Source organism: Malaclemys terrapin, chromosome 4 (genome assembly GCF_027887155.1).
Source record: "Malaclemys terrapin pileata isolate rMalTer1 chromosome 4, rMalTer1.hap1, whole genome shotgun sequence".
Taxonomy (NCBI): Eukaryota; Metazoa; Chordata; order Testudines; family Emydidae; genus Malaclemys; species Malaclemys terrapin.
Genome location: NC_071508.1, coordinates 73,788,126 through 73,808,945, shown reverse-complemented (window position 1 = coordinate 73,808,945; position 20,820 = coordinate 73,788,126). Strand labels below are relative to the sequence as shown.

Sequence of the window (20,820 nt, the reverse complement as noted above, 5' to 3'; positions counted from 1 at the left end):
CTCATTGTTTTGAAATCGGCTGCAGGCATGCAGATATCCCCTTTCAAAGCTCCATTTCTGACATCCAGCATGCTTATCTGCTCTGGGACAAAAGAAACCATTAGTGTGGAATGCTGCTGTTGTGAGCGTGAGAGAGAGAGAAAGGTGGGGGAAGAGGGGTCTGCTGCTGTCTGAACTTACAAGACAGCATGCTGACACACTCTCTGCCCCCCAAACATACTGTCTCTCCCCCCACATACACACAACACACTCCCTGACACTCCAACCCTCGCCCCATTTGAAAAGCATGCTGCAGCCACTTGCAGACTGGGATAGCTACCACAATGCACTGCTCTTTGTGGTGTTGCAAGAGCTGCTAATGTGGCCATGACACTGCGCTTGCAGCTAACAGCGTAAATACATGGGAGCGTTTTCCCTGCTGCAGTCTCCAAAGGCTGGTTTAACTCCTAGCGTTCTACATCTGCAAGTGTAGCCATGCCCTAGGATAAGGGAAAACCCTGGTTCCTTAAAGCTCTTTGGATATATTACCTGATTGTTTGTGTGAAGATCTATTTATCTGAATCCCTAAACCTATGAGTGTCTCCCTTCCCCTTTGGCTTATGTGACCTGTCAACAGCAGGCCAGGGCAGCATATGAATCACTTGCTCTCCCAGTCTCTTGTCTTCATGCTAATGTTACACTTATGCAATAGATCAGGTGGAAGATAAAGGTGTGGGAAGAGGGAAGAATGGCCTAATTACCTCTTTGTTTGGGCCGGGTTAAAGGGACACAGCCAAAAATACTGGCTAATCCTATCAAACTGGATGACCTTATTTAAATGAAAAAAGATCCAAAGAAGGACAATTCTGCTGACAACCAAATGCATAGTGGCAGCATAACTTAGATCAGTGTGTCTCATTCTAATCAGTCTGGAAAAAATGATTTTATGAACTTTGGTTTTGAGGCTATTTAAATTTTATTGTCTGTTACGGTGTTCATCATCATCTGCCTCACACTGGATCCAGCCAATTCTTCATAATAAGAGAGCATTTGAATGGAGGTGGGACAAGGCACATTTGGCTATTACCAATTCATGAACAAATGAATGCTAACTCCAGCCCTGCGCTCTTTCATTAGAAGTCTCTATATTTGCATCTGGGGGGAAATGACAGTTTTCAGGCAATAGATAGCAAAACCTCCTAGACCGCGTCCTATAAATACTTAGGTTTTAAAAATGCCTTCTTTCAACCAGCTTTAAGATGCCAATTTTGGTCTGGCAACCTGTGGGCTGGGAGCACATTTAGCACTTGGAAGGTTGGTGTAACAGGGAGTGTCATGTCCCCCTAGTGACAACTCCTGCATTGCTAATTAATGAGCATGCTAAACTCAGAAGGAAATCCAAGCCACTCTGGTCCTACAGTAGAGCCCAGAGGCTCCAACTGAAATCAGGGCCCCATTGTGCTAGGTGTTGGAGAGTCATGTGGGGTAGGAATCATCTTACTAAGGCCACGTCTACACTACCCGCTGGATCGGCGGGTAGTAATCCATCTATCAGGGATCAATTTATCGCGTCTCATCTAGACGCGATAAATCGATCCCCGAATCGACGCCCGTACTCCACCTCAGCAAGAGGAGTAAGCGGAGTCGACGGGGGAGCCACGGCGGTCGACTTGCCGCCGTGAGGACGGCCAGATAAGTCAAACTAAAATACTTCAACTTCAGCTACGCAAATAGCGTAGTTGAAATTGCGTATCCTAGATCAATCCCCTGCCGCCCCGAGTGTAGACCAGCCCTAAGAGCTTAACACCTAAATTGCCAAGAGAAAGTATTATCCTCATTTTACAGGATGAGGAACTGAGGCCCAGTCCTGCACCTGAACCACAAAACGTGCTTAGGTAGACAGATGCTGCAATTCAGGTCTGATGTTTTAGAATCATAGAATAAATGGGTTGGAAGGGACCTCAGGAGGTCATCTAGTCCAACCCCCTGCCCAAAGCAGGGCCAATCCCCAACTAAATCATCCCAGCCAGGGCTTTGTCAAGCCGGACCTTAAAAACTTCTAAGGAAGGAGATTCCACCACCTCCCTAGGTAACCCATTCCAGTACTTCACTACCCTCCTAGTGAAAAAGTTTTTCCTAATATCCAACCTAAACCTCCCCCACTGCAACTTGAGACCATTACTCCTTGTTCGGTCATCTGGTACCACTGAGAACAGTCTAGATCCATCCTCTTTAGAACCCCCTTTCAGGTAGCTGAAAGCAGCTATCCAATCCCCCCTCACTCTTCTGCAGATTAAATAAGCCCAGTTCCCTTAGCTTCTCCTCATAAGTCATGTGCTCCAACCCCCTAATCATTTTCGCTGCCCTCCGCTGGACTCTCACCAATTTATCCACATCCTTTCTGTAGTGGGGGGCCCAAATCTGGACGCAATACTCCTGATGTGGCCTCACCAGTGCCAAATAGAGGGGAATAAACACTTCCCTCGATCTGCTGGCAATGCTCCTACTAACGCAGCCAAATATGCAGTTAGCATTCTTGGCAACAAGGGCACACTGTGGACTCATACAGCTTCTCGTCCACTGTAACCCCTAGAACCTTTTCTGCAGAACTGCTGCCTAGCCATTCGGTCCCTAGTCTGTAGCAGTGCATGGGATTCTTCCATCCTAAGTGCAGGGCTCTGCACTTCTCCTTATTGAACCTCAGATTTCTTTTGGCCCAATCCTCTAATTTGTCTAAGTCCCTCTGTATCCTATCCCTACCCTCCAGCGTATCTACCACTCCTCTCAGTTTAGTGTCTTCTGCAAACTTGCTGAGGGTGCAATCCCACACCATCCTCTAGATCATTAATGAAGATATTGAACAAAACCGGCCCCAGGATCAACCCTTGGGGCACTCCGCTTGATACCGGCTGCCAACTAGGCATGGAGCCATTGATCACTACCTGTTTAGCCTGACGATCTAGCCAGCTTTCTATCCACCTTATAGTTCATTCATCCAGGCCATACTTTAACTTGCCAGCAAGAATACTGTGGGAGACCATATCAAAAGCTTTGCTAAAGTCAAGGATTAACATGTCCACTGCTTTCCCCTCATCCACAGAGTCAGTTATCTCATCATAGAAGGCAATTAGTTAGTCAGGCATGACTTGCCCTCTGTGAATCTATGCTGACTGTTCCTGATCATTTTCCTCTCCTCTAAGTGCTTCAGAATTGATTCCTTGAGGACCTGCTCCACGATTTTTCCAGGGACTGAGGTGAGGCTGACTGGCCTGTAGCTCCCCGGATCCTCCTCCTTTCCTTTTTTAAAAGATGGGCACTACATTAGCCTTTTTCCAGTCATCCGGACCTCCCCCAATCGCCATGAGTTTTCAAAGATAATGGCCAATGGCTCCACAATCACATCCGCCAACTCCTTTAGCACCCTCAGATGCAGCGCATCCGGCCCCATGGACTTGTTCTCGTCCAGCTTTTCTAAATAGTCCCGAACTACTTCTTTCTCCACAGAGGGCTGGTCACCTCCTCCCCATGCAGTGCAGCCCAGTGCAGCAGTCTGGGAGCGGACCTTGTTCGTGAAGATAGAGGCAAAAAAAAGCATTGAGTACATTAGCTTTTTCTACATCCTCTGTCACTAGGTTGCCTCCCTCATTCAGCAAGGGGCCCACACTTGACTTTCTTCTTGTTGCTAACATACCTGAAGAAACTCTTCTTGTTACTCAACATCTCTTGCTAGCTGCAACTCCAAGTGTTATTTGGCCTTCCTGATTTCACTCCTGCATGCCTGAGCAATATTTTTATACTCCTCCCTGGTCATTTGTCCAAGCTTCCACTTCTTGTAAGCCTCTTTTTTGTGTTTAAGATCAGCAAGGATTTCATCGTTAAGCCAAGCTGGTCGCCTGCCATATTTACTATTCTTTCTACACATCGGGATGGTTTGTTCCTGCAACCTCAATAAGGATTCTTTAAAATACAGCCAGCTCTCCTGGACTCCTTTCACCCTCATGTTATTCTCCCAGGAGATCCTGCCCATAAGTTCCCTGAGGGAGCCAAAATCTACTTTTCTGAAGTCCAGGGTCCGTATTCTGCTGCTCTCCTTTCTTCCTTGTGTCAGGATCCTTAACTCGACCATCTCATGGTCACTGCCTCCCAGGTTCCCATCCACTTTTGCTTCACCTACTAATTCTTCCCTGTTTGTGATCAGCAGGTCAAAAAGAACTCTGCCTCTAGTTGATTCCTCCAGCACTTGCACCAGGAAATTGTCCCCTACACTTTCCAAAACTTCCTGGATTGTCTGGGCACCACTGTATTGCTCTCCCAGCAGGTATCAGGGTGACTGAAGTCTCCCATGAGAACCAAGGCCTGTGATCTAGTAACTTCTGCTAGTTGCCGGAAGAAAGCCTCGCCCACCTCATCCCCCTGGTCTGGCGGTCTATAGCAGACTCCCACCACGACATCACCCTTGTTGTTCACACTTCTAAACTGTAAAGACTGTAAGCCAGCAAGATGATTATGTATCATTTGAAGCTGCTTCAACAGTTCAGTCCATCAGAGGGAGAAAAAATTAAGAATCACAAAAGAAGCATGAGAGATGTGTTCACCGAATATGTGAAATAAGGTGGGGAGTTGATGAGGTGGTGAGATACAGGAACTATTCCTAATAGCAAGAGACGAAGAGGAGAAGGCTCTGATCAGGCTAGTGGCAGGATGAAAAGGTACTGTAAAGGTACATTATTTGTCACTAACAAAAGGCAAACAACAAGTCAGGGAAATGCTTCATCACTCGAAGAATATAGACCACAACATATGCAAATAATTCTATCTAACTGAGCCTCATGGTACAAAACATGTAAGATAATCACAGGGGTCACTCACGGCATTCCTTCTCGTCACTTTCATCGAAGCAGTCGGGCAGCCCATCACACTGCCAGGCCCCTGGGATACAGCGTCCGTTACTACACATGAAGTTTCCAGGAATGTTGCATTCATTTGTGAAGTTATTCCCAGGCAACAGTTGGCTCTCTGCAACAGAAGGGGGGGAAAAAACCAAACACCCAATATACAGGACCAGCTTTAACTTCACAAGGCATATCCCTGTGGTAAATGAACACATGGAGAGCCAATGAGAATACTGTCCATCAATGAGATTAAACACAATGTACAGGCTACCCCTTCACAAGGCTTCGAAAGGGGCTCACTATTCCCCACCTTCCAGCAGTGCCATCTTCTCCTCCTTTCCCCTTACTCCTACCCACTAGAGCAGGGCTAGCTTTAATCTTTCTCTTCCTTCCTAATATTTCCAGTCTAACAAGTTCATGAGAGACTACACACTGGACTCCAAATCCCCATACCTTTGTCTGATCAGTATTGTGTCTGCAGAACATATTCCTACCACCTCGAAGCTAGGTGGCATGTTAGTTAATGAATATTAACCTTTCAATTCAGTTTTAAATACAGTGCTGCTAGTCAAAATTAAAAGTGAGCTTTCTAATCTAATCCCCTGGCATACATCTGTTCACATGCTAGTATGGCAGTTGGCACATTAAAGCAGCCTGCCAAGGAGAGGGAGTTCAGTACTAGAATGGCAGGAATGCTGCAGATCAGGATAGAAGCATGTTGGAGAAGTTTAGCGCTACATTTAACATGAGACACTCTAACCAGTAAAAAGAAGAACAGGAGTACTTGTGGCACCTTAGAGACTAACAAATTTATCTCTAACCAGTAATATCAGTCAAGCTCTTGCATTTTTATGCACTGAAGCTCACAAATGCAATCATCACCGAGAGAGCTAAACTCCAATGAAGGAAGATGATACGGGGAGTATGCAAATACGTAATTAGGAAAGTGGTTAGTTTGCAGGTCAAAAATGAAGATTCAGGGATAGGGTTCCCCCTCCCACACCCCAGGGGAAAGGCAAGTTCTCCAAAGCTGCATTTCAGGTCTGAAACGGAACAACAAGTGACAGTACAGGATGGGATATGGAGGATTTCCTTTTCCTCATCCCTGTCTTTCTCCCTACCCTGCCCCTCCTTAAACTCCTTGCCCAGCCAGGCCCCAACTCTGGATGAGAAGGTGAGGTAGGGATGGTGGACAATCAGACTCTTCCCGAAATCCCTAGCATTTTTCCCTAATTTTATTCTTGCAAATGGCTGAGCTGTTTTTGTTGAAACTTCCCCCCTCAAAATTCAGCCTGCAGCAGACACCCATTCAGCCTGAACCATTAATGATTGGCAAAGTTATAAGCAACTGATAATCAGGTCTTATAATTAGGGCCCTACCAAATTCCCAGCCGTGAAAAACGTGTCAAGGACCATGAAATTTGGTCTCACCCTGTGAAATCTGGTCTTTTGCATGCTTTTACCCTATACTATGCAGATTTCACAGGGGAGACCAGCATTTCTCAAATTGGGGGCTCTGACCCAAAAGGGAGTTGCAGGGGGTGGGGAGGTGTCGCAAGATTATTTTAAGAGGTGTTGCGGTATTGCCAACCTCACTTCTGTGCGCCTTCAGACCTGGGCAGCTGGAGCGGCAGCGGCTGTTGGCCAGGTACTCAACATTGAAGGCAGCACCCCACCAGCAGCAGCATAGGAATAAGGGTGGCAATACCATACCATGCCATCCTTACTTCTGAGCTGCTGTCAGCAGCAGCACTGTGGCTGCCCAGCTCTGAAGGCAGCGCTGCTGTCAGCAGCAACGCAGAAGTAAGGGTGGCAATACCACAACCCCCCCACTACAATAACATTGTGACTCCCTCCCCACAACTCCTTTTTGGGTCAGGACCCCTACAATTACAGCACCGTGAAATTTCAGATTTAAATACCTGAAATCATGAAATTATTATTTTTAAAATCCTATGACCATGAAACTGACCAAAATGGACCGTGAATTTGGTAGAGCCCTACTTATAATGGGACAGATTGGGCAGCTTTAACTACAGGCTCCGCTACTAACTCTGTCTCCAGTGCTGTATAAAAAAAGCAGCCGCCACTGAGAACACAACAGACCCGATCAGACCATTCCTTTTCTGTTTTCACCAATTTCATCCAAATCTTCTCTTTCACTCCCTACTTCACTGCTTTCCTGTTCAAGTGAAACAGATTTAACTCGCCTCACCTCCCAGTGCAGAAATGCTGCTATTTAGCACACGCTGGAAAGAGTCCCCAAGCTCAGTGCTTACTCACTCTAGCCTTGTCTTAACCAAGGAAAGCATCCATTGCTGACAGTGGCATTGGACAAGTCAATTCAACTCCGGGAATAATTTGTTTTAAACAAGAATCATAGAAGATCAGGGTTGGAAGGGACCTCAGGAGGTCATCTAGTCCAACCCCCTGCTCAGAGCAGGACCAATCCCCAGACAGATTTTTGCCCCAGATCCCTAAATGTCCCACTCAAGGATTGAACTCACAACCCTGAGTTTAGTAGGCTAATGATCAAACCACTGAGCTATCCATCCCCCCTAAATATATGGAGATATACTTATCTCCTAGAACTGGAAGGGACCCTGAAAGGTCATTGAGTCCAGCCCCCTGCCTTCACTAGCAGGACCAAAAACTGATTTTGTCCCAGATCCCTAAGTTGCCCCCTCAAGGATTGAACTCACACTGAGCTATCCCTCCCCCCTAATTAAAAATGGTTTGTCCTGGGCTATCCTGCAGGGAAAATTGTGTGTACCAGCAGTTCAACTGCAGCAGGGCACATGACTAGGGCAGAGCCTTAGAGCACTGTCATGGGCCTTGTCTACACTGCCACTTACAGTGCTGAAATTTTCGTTGCTCGGGGGTGTGAAAAAACACCCCCTTGAGCGATGCATGTTTCAGCGCTGCAGAGTGCCAGTGTAGACAGTGCTACAGAACTGGGAGCTATTCCCCTCGTGGAGGTGGTTTTATTACAATGCTAGGAGAGCTCTCTCCCAGCACTGGAGCCGCGACTACACAGCCATGTTAAGGCGCTGCCAGACACCCATAGACACAACAAGTTTGGCATTCTAATGCTCAACCACCAAGTCAACTTTTATTGTTGCCTTAATCCAGTTCAAGTCATTTCTCTCATCACTGATCTGTATCTGCTTAGCAATAATGCAGAAGGTGAAAATGATCTGTCAATATTACAGCAACCCTCTATTAGCAAACAGCCACCACTGTGCTAATAATACAACACATATGCCTGCAACCGAAGAGAACCTATAACAATCATACCAACTAAGGTTTTCTTTAGCTAGGTAAAGAAATATGAAACAAGATAGCTGGAACTATTTTTCCCCCTGCGAAGGTACAGTTGATCTGTGTTCACCTTACATTTATTATACAGCATCCAGCAGTTTAAGATTCAGCAGGATTTTTAAAATATACATTTTATAGAGAGGTCAGCACCACATCAAAGGAACACTTTTTTTGGTAGCCAGTTGCTATTTAATTATAACAATGACGGGTATTTCTAAAGAGATCCGGGATGGAAAGAGCAAAATGTTTTACAGCTGTTAATCACTGTGAGGGGGTGTTATCCTCATTTCATAGAAAAGGAAATTAAGGCACAGAAACCTAGTCGACATTAGGATTTTCTGATCTGGCATTCCCAAAAAGTGCAGATCCATGGATGACTGCATCGGAGGAAGCTGTAGAAAAGTTTAATCGTTTTTTTGCCACCATGTCATCTAATAGTTCTCAAATCACACATGGAGCTGCACCCATTTGAAACTAAGGCCTGGTCTACACTACAACTTTAATTCGGATTTAGCAGCGTTAAATCAAAATTAACCCTGCAACCGTCCACACAACAAAGCCGTTTAATTCGAAATAAAGGGCTCTTTACATCGATTTCTGTACTCCACCCCGACGAGCGGAGTAGCGCCAAAATCGATTTTATTTCAAATTAGGGTTAGTGTGGCCGCAATTCAATGGTATTGGCCTCCGGGAGCTAGCTCACAGTGCACCATTGTGACCGCTCTGGACAGCAATCTGAACTCGGATGCACTGGCCAGGTAGACAGGAAAAGCCCCGCGAACTTTTGAATTTCATTTCCTGTTTGCCCAGCGTGGAGAGCACAGGTGACCACAGATAGCTCATCAGCACAGGTAACCATGCAGGCCGATAATCGAAAAAGAGCACCAGCATGGACCGTACGGGAGGTACTGGATCTGATCGCTATATGGGGAGAGGATTCAGTGCTAGCAGAACTTCATTCAAAATGACGAAATGCAAAAACTTTTGAAAAAAATCTCCAAGGGCATGATGGAGAGAGGCCACAATAGGGACTCAGATCAGTGCCGTGTGAAAGTCAAGGAGCTCAGACAAGCCTATCAAAAAACAAAAGGAGGCAAACGGTCACTCCGGGTCAGAGCCACGGACATGCCACTTCTACGACGAGCTGCATGCAGTTCTAGGGGGGGGCCGCCACCACAACCCCACCTCTGACCGTGGATTCCGAGGCGGGGATAATCTCATCAGCTACACTTGAGGATTCTGCGGACGGGGAAGAGGAGGAGGACGACGACGAGCTTGCAGAGAGCACCCAGCACTCCGTTCTCCCCAACGGGCAGGATCTTTTTCTCAGCCTGACTGAAGTACCCTCCCAACCACCACGGTATCCAAGACCACGACCCCATGGAAGGGACCTCAGGTGAGTTTACCTTTTAAAATATAAAACTTGTTTTAAAAGCAAGGGTTTTTAATGATTACTTTGCCCTGAGGACTTGGGATGCATTCGCAGCCAGTACAGCTACTGGAAAAGTCTGTTAACGTGTCTGGGGATGGAGTGGAAATCCTCCAGGGACATCTCCATGAAGCTCTCCTGGAGGTACTCCAAAAGCCTTGCCACAAGGTTTCTGGGCAGTGCAGCCTTATTCCGTCCTCCATGGTAAGACACTTGACCGCGCCATACTTGCAGCAAGTAATCTGGTATCATTGCATGACAAAGCCTGGCAGCGTATGGGCCCGGTGTTTGCTGGCATTCAAGCAACATCCGTTCTTTATCTTGCTGTGTAATCCTCAGGAGAGTGATATCGCTCATGGTAACCTGGTTGAAATACAGGAATTTAATTAAGGGGACAGAGGTGGCAGTTCCTACTGGGCTCTTTGCCTATGGCGGAAAAGAAATCCTTCCCTGCAATTAGCCAAGTGCGGGGGGGAGGGGAGAGGGGATTGGCCCAGAGCTTTTCATGTTTGGCTAGCAGGGATCTTCCCTGATACCAGCCACGCAGTGCGGGGAGGGATAAAGCGATCATCCAGAGAATTGGATGGGGGGGAGCGGTTAGTTTGTTTTCTGCTGTTGACTGTTAACAGGAAAACCGCAGCACTCAACGGGCTTTGCTTGGTATGTGGGAAAGGAGGGCGCAGAAGTCGAAAGACAATGGTTTACCATGGCCGCATGCAAGCTGAATTCTGTTGCCCGGACCTGCGTCTGTGATCTCTAGCAGCAAAGCCACAGGCACTCAATATTAAGAGGCAAAATGCAACCTTGCACAGAAAATCACATGTGCTATGTAATGTGAATAGTGTTGGTCACCGTGAAAGAGTATAAGCATTGTTCTGCAAAATGTATCTTTTTAAAAAATTCTCTCCTTTTTTCCCTCCCTCCAGCAGCTGCAAATTCTTCAAGCCTCCCCCCTCCGTCCCAAAAGCTATCACAGATAAGGTGTCGGAAAAAGAAGATGCGAGACGAGATGTTCACAGAAATCATGGAATCCACCCCCGGTAACAGAGCTCATCTGAAGGAGTGGAAGGACACGGTTTCAAAGTATAGGAAAGAAGCCAGTGAACGTGAGGACATGAGGGACCAACGTGAGGACAGGAGGGACGCTCGAGATGAGAGGTGGTGGCAGGAAGATCAGAGGAGGCAGGATGCAACGCTGAGGCTGCTGCGTGAGCAAACAGACATGCTCTGGTGTCTGGTGGAGCTTCAAGAACGGCAGCAGGATAACAGAGTGCCGCTACAGCCCCTGTATAACCCCTCTCCCCATGTTCCATAGCCTCCTCACCCAGACGTGTAAGAACACGGGGGGGGGGGGGGGGGAGGCTCTGTACACCTTCCCATTCCACCCCAGTGGACAGCCCAAGCAAAAGGCTGTCATTTTTTTAACCTTTTTTTAGTGGCCTTTTCCTTCCCGCCGATCCTCCTCCCAAACCCCACCCAGGTTCCCTCCCTCTTTTTATAATCTATTAATAAAGAATAAATTATTTTTAAACGATAGTGACTTTATTTGGTTTGAAAGCAAGCTGGGGGGAAGGGGAAGGGTGGGTTCCTTACAGAGAATGAGTCAATAAAGGGGGTGGGTTTTCATGAAGGAGAAACAAACAGATATTTCACACTGTAGCCTGGCCAGTCATGAAACAGGTTTTCAAAGCTTCTCTGATGCACAGTGTTTCCTGATGTGCTCTTCTAATCGCCCTGGTGTCTGGCTGCGCATAATCAGCAGCCAGGCGATTTGCCTCAGCCTCCACCCTGCCATAAAGGTCTCGCCCTTACTCTCACAGAGATTGTGGAGCACACAGCAAGCAGCAATAACAATGGGGATATTGGTTTGGCTGAGGTCTGAGCGAGTCAGTAACGATCACCAGCGACCTTTTAAACAGCCAAATGCACATTCTACCACCATTCTGCACTTGCTCAGCCTGTAGTTGAACAGCTCCTGATTCCTGTCCAGGCTGCCTGTGTATGGCTTCATGAGCCATGGCATTAAGGGGTAGGCTGGGTCCCCAAGAATAACTATTGGCATTTCAACATCCCCAATGGTTATTTTCTGGTCCAGAAAGTAAGTCCCTTGCTGCAGCCCTTTAAACAGAGTAGTGTTCCTGAAGACACGAGCATCATCCACCCTTCCCGGCCAGCCCACGTTGATGTTGGTGAAACGTCCCTTGTGATCCACAAGTGCTTGCAGCACCATTGAAAATTACCCTTTGCTGTTTATGTACTGGGTGCCCTGGTGCTCCGGTGTCAAGATAGGGAAATGGGTTCCATCATTTAGGCTTGAAATTAGACGAAGGTTTCTGACCGTCAGAGGGGTGAAATATTGGAACGGCCTTCCGAGGGAAACGGTGGGGGCGAGGGACCTGTCTGGTTTTAAGATTAAGTTAGACAAGTTTATGGAGGGAATGGTTTAATGGTAAAACATATTAGCTGAGGAATACCGAGCAATGGTAAGTAAATAGTATAATGGCTAACAAGGGTCAGGCTGGAGACTGTTGCCTACATGCTCAGGGTCTTACTGATCGCCATATTTAGGGTCGGGAAGGAATTTTCCTCCAAGGTAGATTGGCTGAGGCCCTGGAGGTTTTTCGCCTTCCTCCGCAGCATGGGGCAGGGATCTCTAGCAGGAGGGTTCTCTGCCAATTGAAGTCACTAAAACACAGGATTTGGGGACTTCATCAGCAGAGTCAAGGAAAGGGTAGGGACAGTTATGTGGCCTGCAGCATGCAGGGGGTCAGACCAGATGATCATAATGGTCCCTTCTGACCTTAAAGTCTATGAGTCTATTGCCCCACCACAGTTAGGGAATCCCATTGCAGCAAAGCTATCCACTATGACCTGCACATTTCCCAGAGTTACTACCTTTCGTAGCAGCACCTCAGTGATTGCTTTGGCTACTTGCATCACAGCAGCCCCCACCGTAGATTTGCCTATTCCAAATTGATTCCCGACTGACCGGTAGCTGTCTGGCGTTGCAAGCTTCCACAGGGCTATCGCCACTCGCTACTCAACTGTGAGGGCTGCTCTCATCTTGGTATTCTGGCGTTTCAGGGCAGGGGACAGCAAGTCACAACGTTCCATGAAAGTGCCCTTACGCATGCGAAAGTTCCACAGCCACTGGGAATCATCCCACACCTGCAACACCATGCAGTCCCACCACTCTGTGCTTGTTTCCCTTGCCCAGAATCGGCGTTCCATGGATAGAACCTGCCCCATTAACAACATGATCTCCTAAGCACCGGGGCCCGTGGTTTGACAGAATTCAAACCATGTCCATGTCCTCACCACGCTTGTCGCTGCGCTGCCCCCGCCGCTGCCTCCTCGCCTCATTTTTCTGGTCCTGGCTCAGCATAAACTCCACAAGAATGCGCAAGGTGTTTACAATGTTCATGACTGCTGTCTTGAGCTGAGCGGGCTCCATGCTTGCCGTAGTATGGAGTCTGCAGTGTTCACCCAGAAAAAAAGGCGCGAAATGGTTGTCTGCTGTCCGTTGCTTTCATGCAGGGAGGAAGGGAGGGGTGAGGCTGTACCCAGAACCACCTGCAAAAATGTTTTTTGTCCCATCAGGCACTGGGATCTCAACCCAGAATTCTAATGGGCAGGGGAGACTGCGGGAACTATGGGATAGCTACCCACAGTGCAACGCTCCAGAAATCAATGCTAGCCCCGGAACATGGACGCACACCACTGAATTAATGTGCTTAGTGTGGCCGCATACATTCGACTTTATACAATCTGTTTCCCAAATTCGAATTATATAAATTCGGATTAATCCCGTAGTGTAGACATACCCAAAAATCCTGGTGTAGACACAACCAGAGCAAGTGACTCATTACAGGAAGTCTGTGGAAGAGCTAGGAACAGAACCCAAGTCTCCCAACTCCCAGACTTTTGCCTTAACCACAGACCCATCTTTCCTCTCTAAAGATCATGGAATTTCAGAAGAAGAAAGCTTGTCAGATGCATTTCCAACGTACATGATACAAAGACAGTGGTCTTACAGACTCTGGAGCCCCTTGAGGAGAGAGAGGGTCAAAAGCCCAACATCTGCTTCTAGTTTTATTTGTATTTTTCCTGAAAATAAACTGGCCATGTTCCTCAGACTCATTTCAAAGCTACCACATTACTAAAGGAAATCTCATTGAGAGAGAAACCTTTGAACATTCTTACAATCCCACTTTAATAAATCGACTATAATTGCCCTTTCCTGAATAGACTAGGACATTCTGAGAACAGCCATCAAATCCCATCCATTGCCCAGTAAAATATTTATAGACTGTTCTATGGCACCCACTGAACTTCTCCTCACAACCACCCTTGCAGGCAGGGCTGTATTACCAAAGGGCAAACGGAGATACCGAGGGATTAAGTTATTTGCCTGAAGTCACACAAGCGGTTTGTTGCAGGGGTAGGATTAGAACAGAGATCTCCTTAATTCCAGTCCAATATCTAGACTACCAACCAACTGCTTTCTAAGATGGCCCTGATCAACTGCTAGAAAAGTCAGAGGTTACGAGCTGAAGCATTTAAATCATATACTAAATGTATCTAGATATTCATTATTCAGATTACTCCACCTCTAAAGAATCAATTGTGGACATAGAACTGTCAAAACTATTCCACATGTGGAATAGTTTAAGTTACAGTTCCCTTTTTGCTTACTGGCTTTAAAAATCCCCTCACTCTTCTCTACTGAATCAACTTCAAAAAACCCCAAAGCCCATAAGGAAAGCCTCAATCCAGTTGTTGCTTCTCAACCCTTGGGAATGTGATGCTCTTGCCGATCGCCTTCCACCTCACCCAAGGCACAGCCTGCTGGATAATTCAGAGGGAGGTGCCACAGAAAGGACCAAATTAGATCACCCAGTTTAATTCCCTGTAGGGATGAACCAGGGTTTAAAATACAGTCCTTACAGATGTCAGCTTTTGTGCAGCCTATTGGCAATGATAGAAATTCCTTCGGTCTGGCAGAGTCATCTTTCCAATAGCTGACATACTTACCCTGCAGCCTCTCTTGTTCCGAATCCAAACTAAACAGTAGATGCATGGATACGTTCAGTTAAAAAAAAAAGAAGAAGAAGAAGAAGAAAAGCAAAAGTGGCCCATTTTCACTGCAACACATTGCTCACTTTAAAAAAAGCACACCATCTGGGCTGAATAAAAAGGGCCTCATGTTTCATTTTAAAAGGGGATTGGATGAGGGAAGCCAGTCTGGTTTAAACAGCTACTTCCAAAAAAAATGCTGGCATCTAAATATTGAATACTTGCTAAAAAAGCTTGAAGAATACAGCAGCAATTCCCACTCCCCCAAAAAATAAGCCACCTTTGAGCACTCCACTTTCTATCATCACAGCCAGAAACGGATATTTCTGACATGGTACCTTTAGCCTGAAAGGTTCCAACGCCCGTTAAAAACTACAGAACATATAGCATCACTGAAATGCAGCTACCTCTGGGGTGAAAGGTACAGTGCAATAACTAGAGTTAGCAACATTTTGGGCCAAGGATACCAGGACAAACTACTGCAAGAAGTTCAATAAGATCTTTAAACATCTACCTAGAGTAGGTCAGAGTTTCTAAGGTCTCTTCCAAAATATCTACACACAGTAAATATGGTGAAACTCAGGGTATGTCTATGTTGTACTCCTGCGGGATTTTGCGCCACTGTGCATGCACAGAATTCATGTCCCCTGTAGATTTCTTGGCTTCCCTGCAGAAAAATGACTTTCTGACAGGGAAGCTGCAAGAGCAGTCACACACCACTCCCTAGTAGTGCAGGTACATCGTTTCAGGCACCCAGAGCAGCCGGCAGACAAATAAATAACTGCAAGGCTGGGGACACCCCAGCCAGTGGCTCCTGCCCTGAGCCAGGATCAGCTGCTAGTCCCAGCTGGGCTGGAAGCAGGAGAAGACAGGACTTCCTCTTCCCCTGCAAAGGGTGGCTGGGGCTATGTCAGACCCACCCCCAGAAACCTCCCCCAGCTGCAGGAAGCTCAGCATCCTCTCCCGCTTGCTGCCCCCATCACTCCTCGGCTGCGGGGGAAGGGGTCATTGTACAGGGAGCTGATTCCCATCTTCCCAACCTTCCATACTCAGACACCCCTGCCAAGCCTCATCCCATATACCCAGAACACCCCCTAGCACTCCATACCCAAACCACACCCCACTGAACCTCAACCCCTGAATCCGGAGCCCCCTGCCTCCAGATCCTCACCTCTGCACTCCAGACCACCCCCCCACTCAGCTCCCTGCTCTCAAACCCTGACCAGCCCCTCCCCACCACATCACCTTGAGGTCCCACATCCAGACATCCACATTACTGATTCCCCAACTGCACCCAGACCCCCACACACACACCAAGCCCCATTCCCCCAGCACACAGACTCCTATGCTGAGCTCCAATCACCTTCAACTGGAAGCCCTGGCAGAGTCCCATGGCCCCGTACCTGGAACCCCCACAACGAGCCTCTGTGCATCCAGATCCCCACCACAATCTGCCTGCACCCAGATTGTCCCACACAGAATCCTCTCACCCCACACCTGGATCCCCCCACACTGAGCCTCTTCTCACTTGAATCTGCCTGGTTAAGTCTGCCTGCCCCACACCTGGTGCAGAGGGGCAGGGCCCCCGGATGTTTCTGGGGCAGGCTCAGGCCTTGTGCTGTGTCAGGTGCAAACTCACCGCTGAGTCCGTGTCCCAGGGGTGGGGGCGGGGAGGCTGCAGGGTGATCTCCCACCTTCGTGCAGCCAGTGGCCTGTGCTCCCCACTGCCATGCTGGAGCCTCTGCATTTATTTATTGACAAATAAAACTTGCAGAAATTTAAAATATTGTGCACAGAATTTTTAATTTTTTGGCACAGAATGGCCTCATTAGTAACACTGCAAGAAAAGATCCATGGTAGCAAATCTCAACGCCCATGTCAACTGACTCCAACTCGCAGGGCTCACGCTATGGGGCTAAAAATAGCAGTTTAGATATTCAGATTCGGGCTCTAAAAGTCACCGGGTTTCAGAGCCTGGGCCCAGCCCAAGCCCAAATGTCTACACTGCTGTTTTTAGCCCTGTAGTGGTTCTCAAACTTTTGGATTGGTGACCCCTTTCACATAGCAAGCCTCTGAGTGCGACCCCCCCTTATAAATTAAAGACACTTTTTAATATATTAACACCATTCTAAATGCTGGAGGCGAATTGGTTTGGGGTGGCGGCTGACAGCTCATGACCCCCCATGTAATAACTTTGTGACCCCCAAGGGGTCCCAACCCCCAGTTTGAGAACCGCTGCTGTAGCAGGACCCTAAGTCAGTTTAACCAGGATCTGAAACTCACCATGTGGGGCACCTTTTTTTTTTTTTTTTTTTTTGCACAGTATAGACAAACACTCAGACTTCAGTGTTAACTCAGCCCTTCGTCCATGGTGGATGTTAACCTCCTGTTTCAGGAGTCTAAATATTCCAAACCCAATGCTTTAACCTCTAATCTATCTCCTAGAGCTATGTCAATTGGGTCAACATCTTTGACTCATAGAATCATACAAGATTAGGGTTGGAGGAGACCTCAGGAGGTCATCCAATCTAACCCCCTGCTCAAAACAGGACCAACCTTAACTAAATCATCCCAGCCAGGGCTTTATCAAGTCAGGCCTTAAAAACCTCTGAGGATAGAGATTCCACCACCTCCTTAGGTAACCCATTCCAGTGCTTCACTACCCTCCTAGTGAAATAGTTTTTCCCAATATCCAACCTAGACCTCCCCCACTGCAACTTGAGACCATTGCTTCTTGTTCTGTCATCTGTCACCACTGAGAACAGCCTAGCTCAGAGGTGGGCAAACTACGGCCAGCGGGACTGTCCGGCCCTTGAGATCCCGGCCAGGAAGGCTAGCCCCCAGCCCCTGCCCCTGCAGCCTCAGCTCGCCGTGCTGCCAGCGCTCTGGATGTCGGAGCTGCGAGCTCCTGCCGGGCAGTGTGGCGGGCTCCGGGCGACGCAGCTGCCGGACATGCTGCTGAGCAGCATGGTAAGGGGGTGAGGAACGGGGGGGTTGGACAAGGAGTCCCGGGGGGCAGTCAGGGGACAGGGGTTAGGATAGGCATGGGAGTCCTGGGGATGGGGGGCCTGTCGGGGTGTGGGGGTGTGGATAGGGGGCAGGGCAGTGAGGGGACAGGGAGCAGAGGGGGTTGGGTGGGATCCCGAGAGGGAGCAGTCAGGGGTGGGGGGTCCCGGGAGGCAGCAGTCAGGGGACAAGAAGCGGAGAGTAGGGGGTTGGATGGGTGGAGGGTTGTGAGGGGGCAGATGGGGCCAGGGGCCAGGCTGTTTGGGGAGGCACAGTCTTCCCTACCCAGCCCTCCATACAGTTTTGGAACCCACCCCTGGCCTAGCTCCATCCTCTTTGAAACCCCCCTTCAGGTAGTTGAAGGTTGCTATCAAATCCCGCCTCACTCTTCTTTTCTGCAGACTAAATAACTCCAGTCCCCTCAGCCTCTCCTCATAAGTCATGTGCTCCAGCCCCCTAATCATTTTTATTGCCCTCCGCTGGACTCTCACCAATTTCCTTTCTGTACTGGGGGGGCCCAAATCTGTACGCAATACTCCTGATGTGGCCTCACCAGTGCCAAATAGAGGGGAATAAACACTTCCCTCGATCTGCCGGCAATGCTCCTACTAATGCAGCCCAATATGCCGTTAGTCTTCTTGGCCCTGAGGTCCCTTCCAACCCTGATATTCTAGGATTCTATAACAAGGCACACTGTGGACTCATATACAGCTTCTCATCCACTGTAATCCCCAGGTCCTTTTCTGCAGAACTGCTGCTTAGCCAGTCAGTCCCCAGCCTGTAACAGTGCATAGGATTCTTCCATCCTAAGTGCAGGCGCCTGCTCTTGTCCTTGTTGAACCTTATCAGATGCCTTTTGGCCCAATCCTCCAATTTGTCTAGGTCACTCTGGACCCTATCCCTCCAGTTTATCTACCACTCCCCCCAGTTTAGTGTCATCTGCAAACTTGCTGAGGCTGCAATCCATCCCATCATCTAGATCATTAATGAAGATGTTGAACAAAACCGGCCTCAGGACAGACCCCTGGGGCACTCCGCTTGATACTGGCTGCCAACTAGGCATCGATCCATTGATCACTACCCATTGAGTCCGACAATCTAGCCAGCTTTCTCTCCACCTTATAGTCCATTCATTCAATCAATCCATACTTCTTTAACTTGCTGGCAAGAATACTGTGGGAGACTGTATCAAAAGCTTTGCTAAAGTCAAGATGTATCACACATCCACTGCTTTCCCCATATCCACAGAGCCAGTTGTCTTGTCATAGAAGGCAATCAGGTTGGTCAGACATGACTTGCCCTTGATGAATCCAGGTTGACTGTTCCTGATCACCTTCCTCTCCTCCAAGTGCTTCAAAATGAATTCTTTGAGGACCTGTTCCATGATTTTTCCAGGGACTGAGAGGAGGCTGACTGGTCTGTAGTTCCCCGGATTCTCCTTCTTCCCTTTTTTAAAGATGGGCACTATGTTTGTCTTTTTCCAATCGTCCGGGACCTCCCCCAATCGCCAGAAGTTTGCAGAGCCATTGGCCATTATCGTTGAAATCACATCAGACAACTCCCTCAGCACCCTCGGATGCATTAGATCCAGACCCATAGACTTGTGCATGTCCAGCTTTTCTAACCTTAACCTGTTCTTTCACCACTGAGGGCTGCTCACCGCCTCCCATACTGCGCTGCCCAGTGCAGCAGTCCGGGAGCTGACCTTACCTGTGAAGACCGAGGCAAAAAAAAAAAAAAAAAAAAAAAAAAAGCATTGAGTACTTCAGCTTTTTCCACATCATCTGTCACTAGGTTGTCTCCCCCATTCAGTAAAGTCCCACACTTTCCCTGATCACCTTCTTGTTGCTAAAATACAAGGGTCAGCAAGGATCAGTTTAATCACAGTGAATCAGATCTCTTCTTGGACTGCATTAGATTCCTGTAGCACCAGGCTCGGATACAATGCATTAAAGTGACAGGGGGAAAAACAGAAGGTGAAACTAGTCCCCGCCATGGCCAGCTCTGAGCAGACACCCAGCAGCTGCTACCTCCCCACCCAGCCAAGTCTGTAATGGGCTGGGGATGTGCTAAGCTGAAAGAAGTGCCGGGACGGGCCCCTCAGTGCCAGGGCAATGCACAGCCCAGAGAGCACAAGGGAGGCAGGGATACTGTGCAGCACTGAGGGACCCCAGCTGCCTGTGGAAAACGTCTGCATCCATGTTGCAGCCTCCTTCCTCCCTGCTGCCCTGTCTGGGCCAGGAGGCTCGAGGAATGCTGGGGCCTCCACTCCCAGCACTGGAACGCCAGCAGGGTTCCCCCATTGGGTGGGATGCAGGTGCCCCAGCCCGATACGTTGACTGCTGGCAGCCCTGCACTGCTGTCTCGAGTATGATTGGAGGGGAGGAATTGGAGGCAGCCAGGTCTGTGCTCGCAGCTGGCCTAGAGGGAGGGTCCTGGGCCTTCTGTGCCCCCACTCCATTTCATTGCTCACACCCTCATCAGAGGTATTGAAAACTATTCTGGCTCTCAATGGTGTGTTCTGGTTCCATTCAAGTGCTGATATAAATCATAGAATAGGAAGAGACCTCAGGAGGTCATCTAGTCCAACCCCTTGCTCAAAGCAGGGCCAATCCCCAGACAGATTTTTGCCCCAGATCCCTAAATGGCCCCCTCAAGGATTGAACTCACAACCCTGTGTTTTGCATTGTAACTTATCAGACTTGACTCAGGACAACGTCATGCAGGCACCTAACAGTCAATAGCCTCTACACCAGTGGTTCTCAGCCTATTTACTATTGTGGGCTATGTATGCAGCTCTCCATGTGTTACATGGGCCGCATCCACACAACATATATACTACCTGTATGGCCCTGAGGATGTCACATGGGCCGCAGCTGTGTGCTGACTGGGCTGCAAGCAGTCCCCAGGTTGAGAACCACTGCTCTACGCTGTCCACACGAGAGCAAGAGAACTAACCAATTAGACCCTGTTACCGCTCTTGCTTTCCTCCTCCCAACACTGAAACATCTACTACTAACACTCAGTACACCGAAATGGGGAGGCAGTGCTCACCTGTGCTCATAGCAGAATACTGAACATAAGGACTGGGAGTTCTGCTCCTGGCTCTACCATTGA

At 48.3% G+C, this 20,820-nt stretch overlaps 1 protein-coding gene across 3 annotated transcripts in view; it reads right to left on the bottom strand.

Annotated features, from left to right (window-relative positions):
* The window catches only part of LDLRAD3 (low density lipoprotein receptor class A domain containing 3), a 172,537-nt gene that overhangs the window by 107,625 nt on the left and 44,092 nt on the right, over nucleotides 1-20,820 (bottom strand). For 2 of the 3 annotated variants that reach the window (XM_054025137.1, XM_054025138.1), the window contains exon 2: nucleotides 4,849-4,995. The exons of the other annotated variant lie outside the window; for it this stretch is intronic. In XM_054025137.1, the coding sequence (XP_053881112.1) occupies nucleotides 4,849-4,995 (147 nt within the window). The remainder of the gene's footprint in view (nucleotides 1-4,848; nucleotides 4,996-20,820) is intronic. 3 annotated transcript variants of the gene reach the window in all.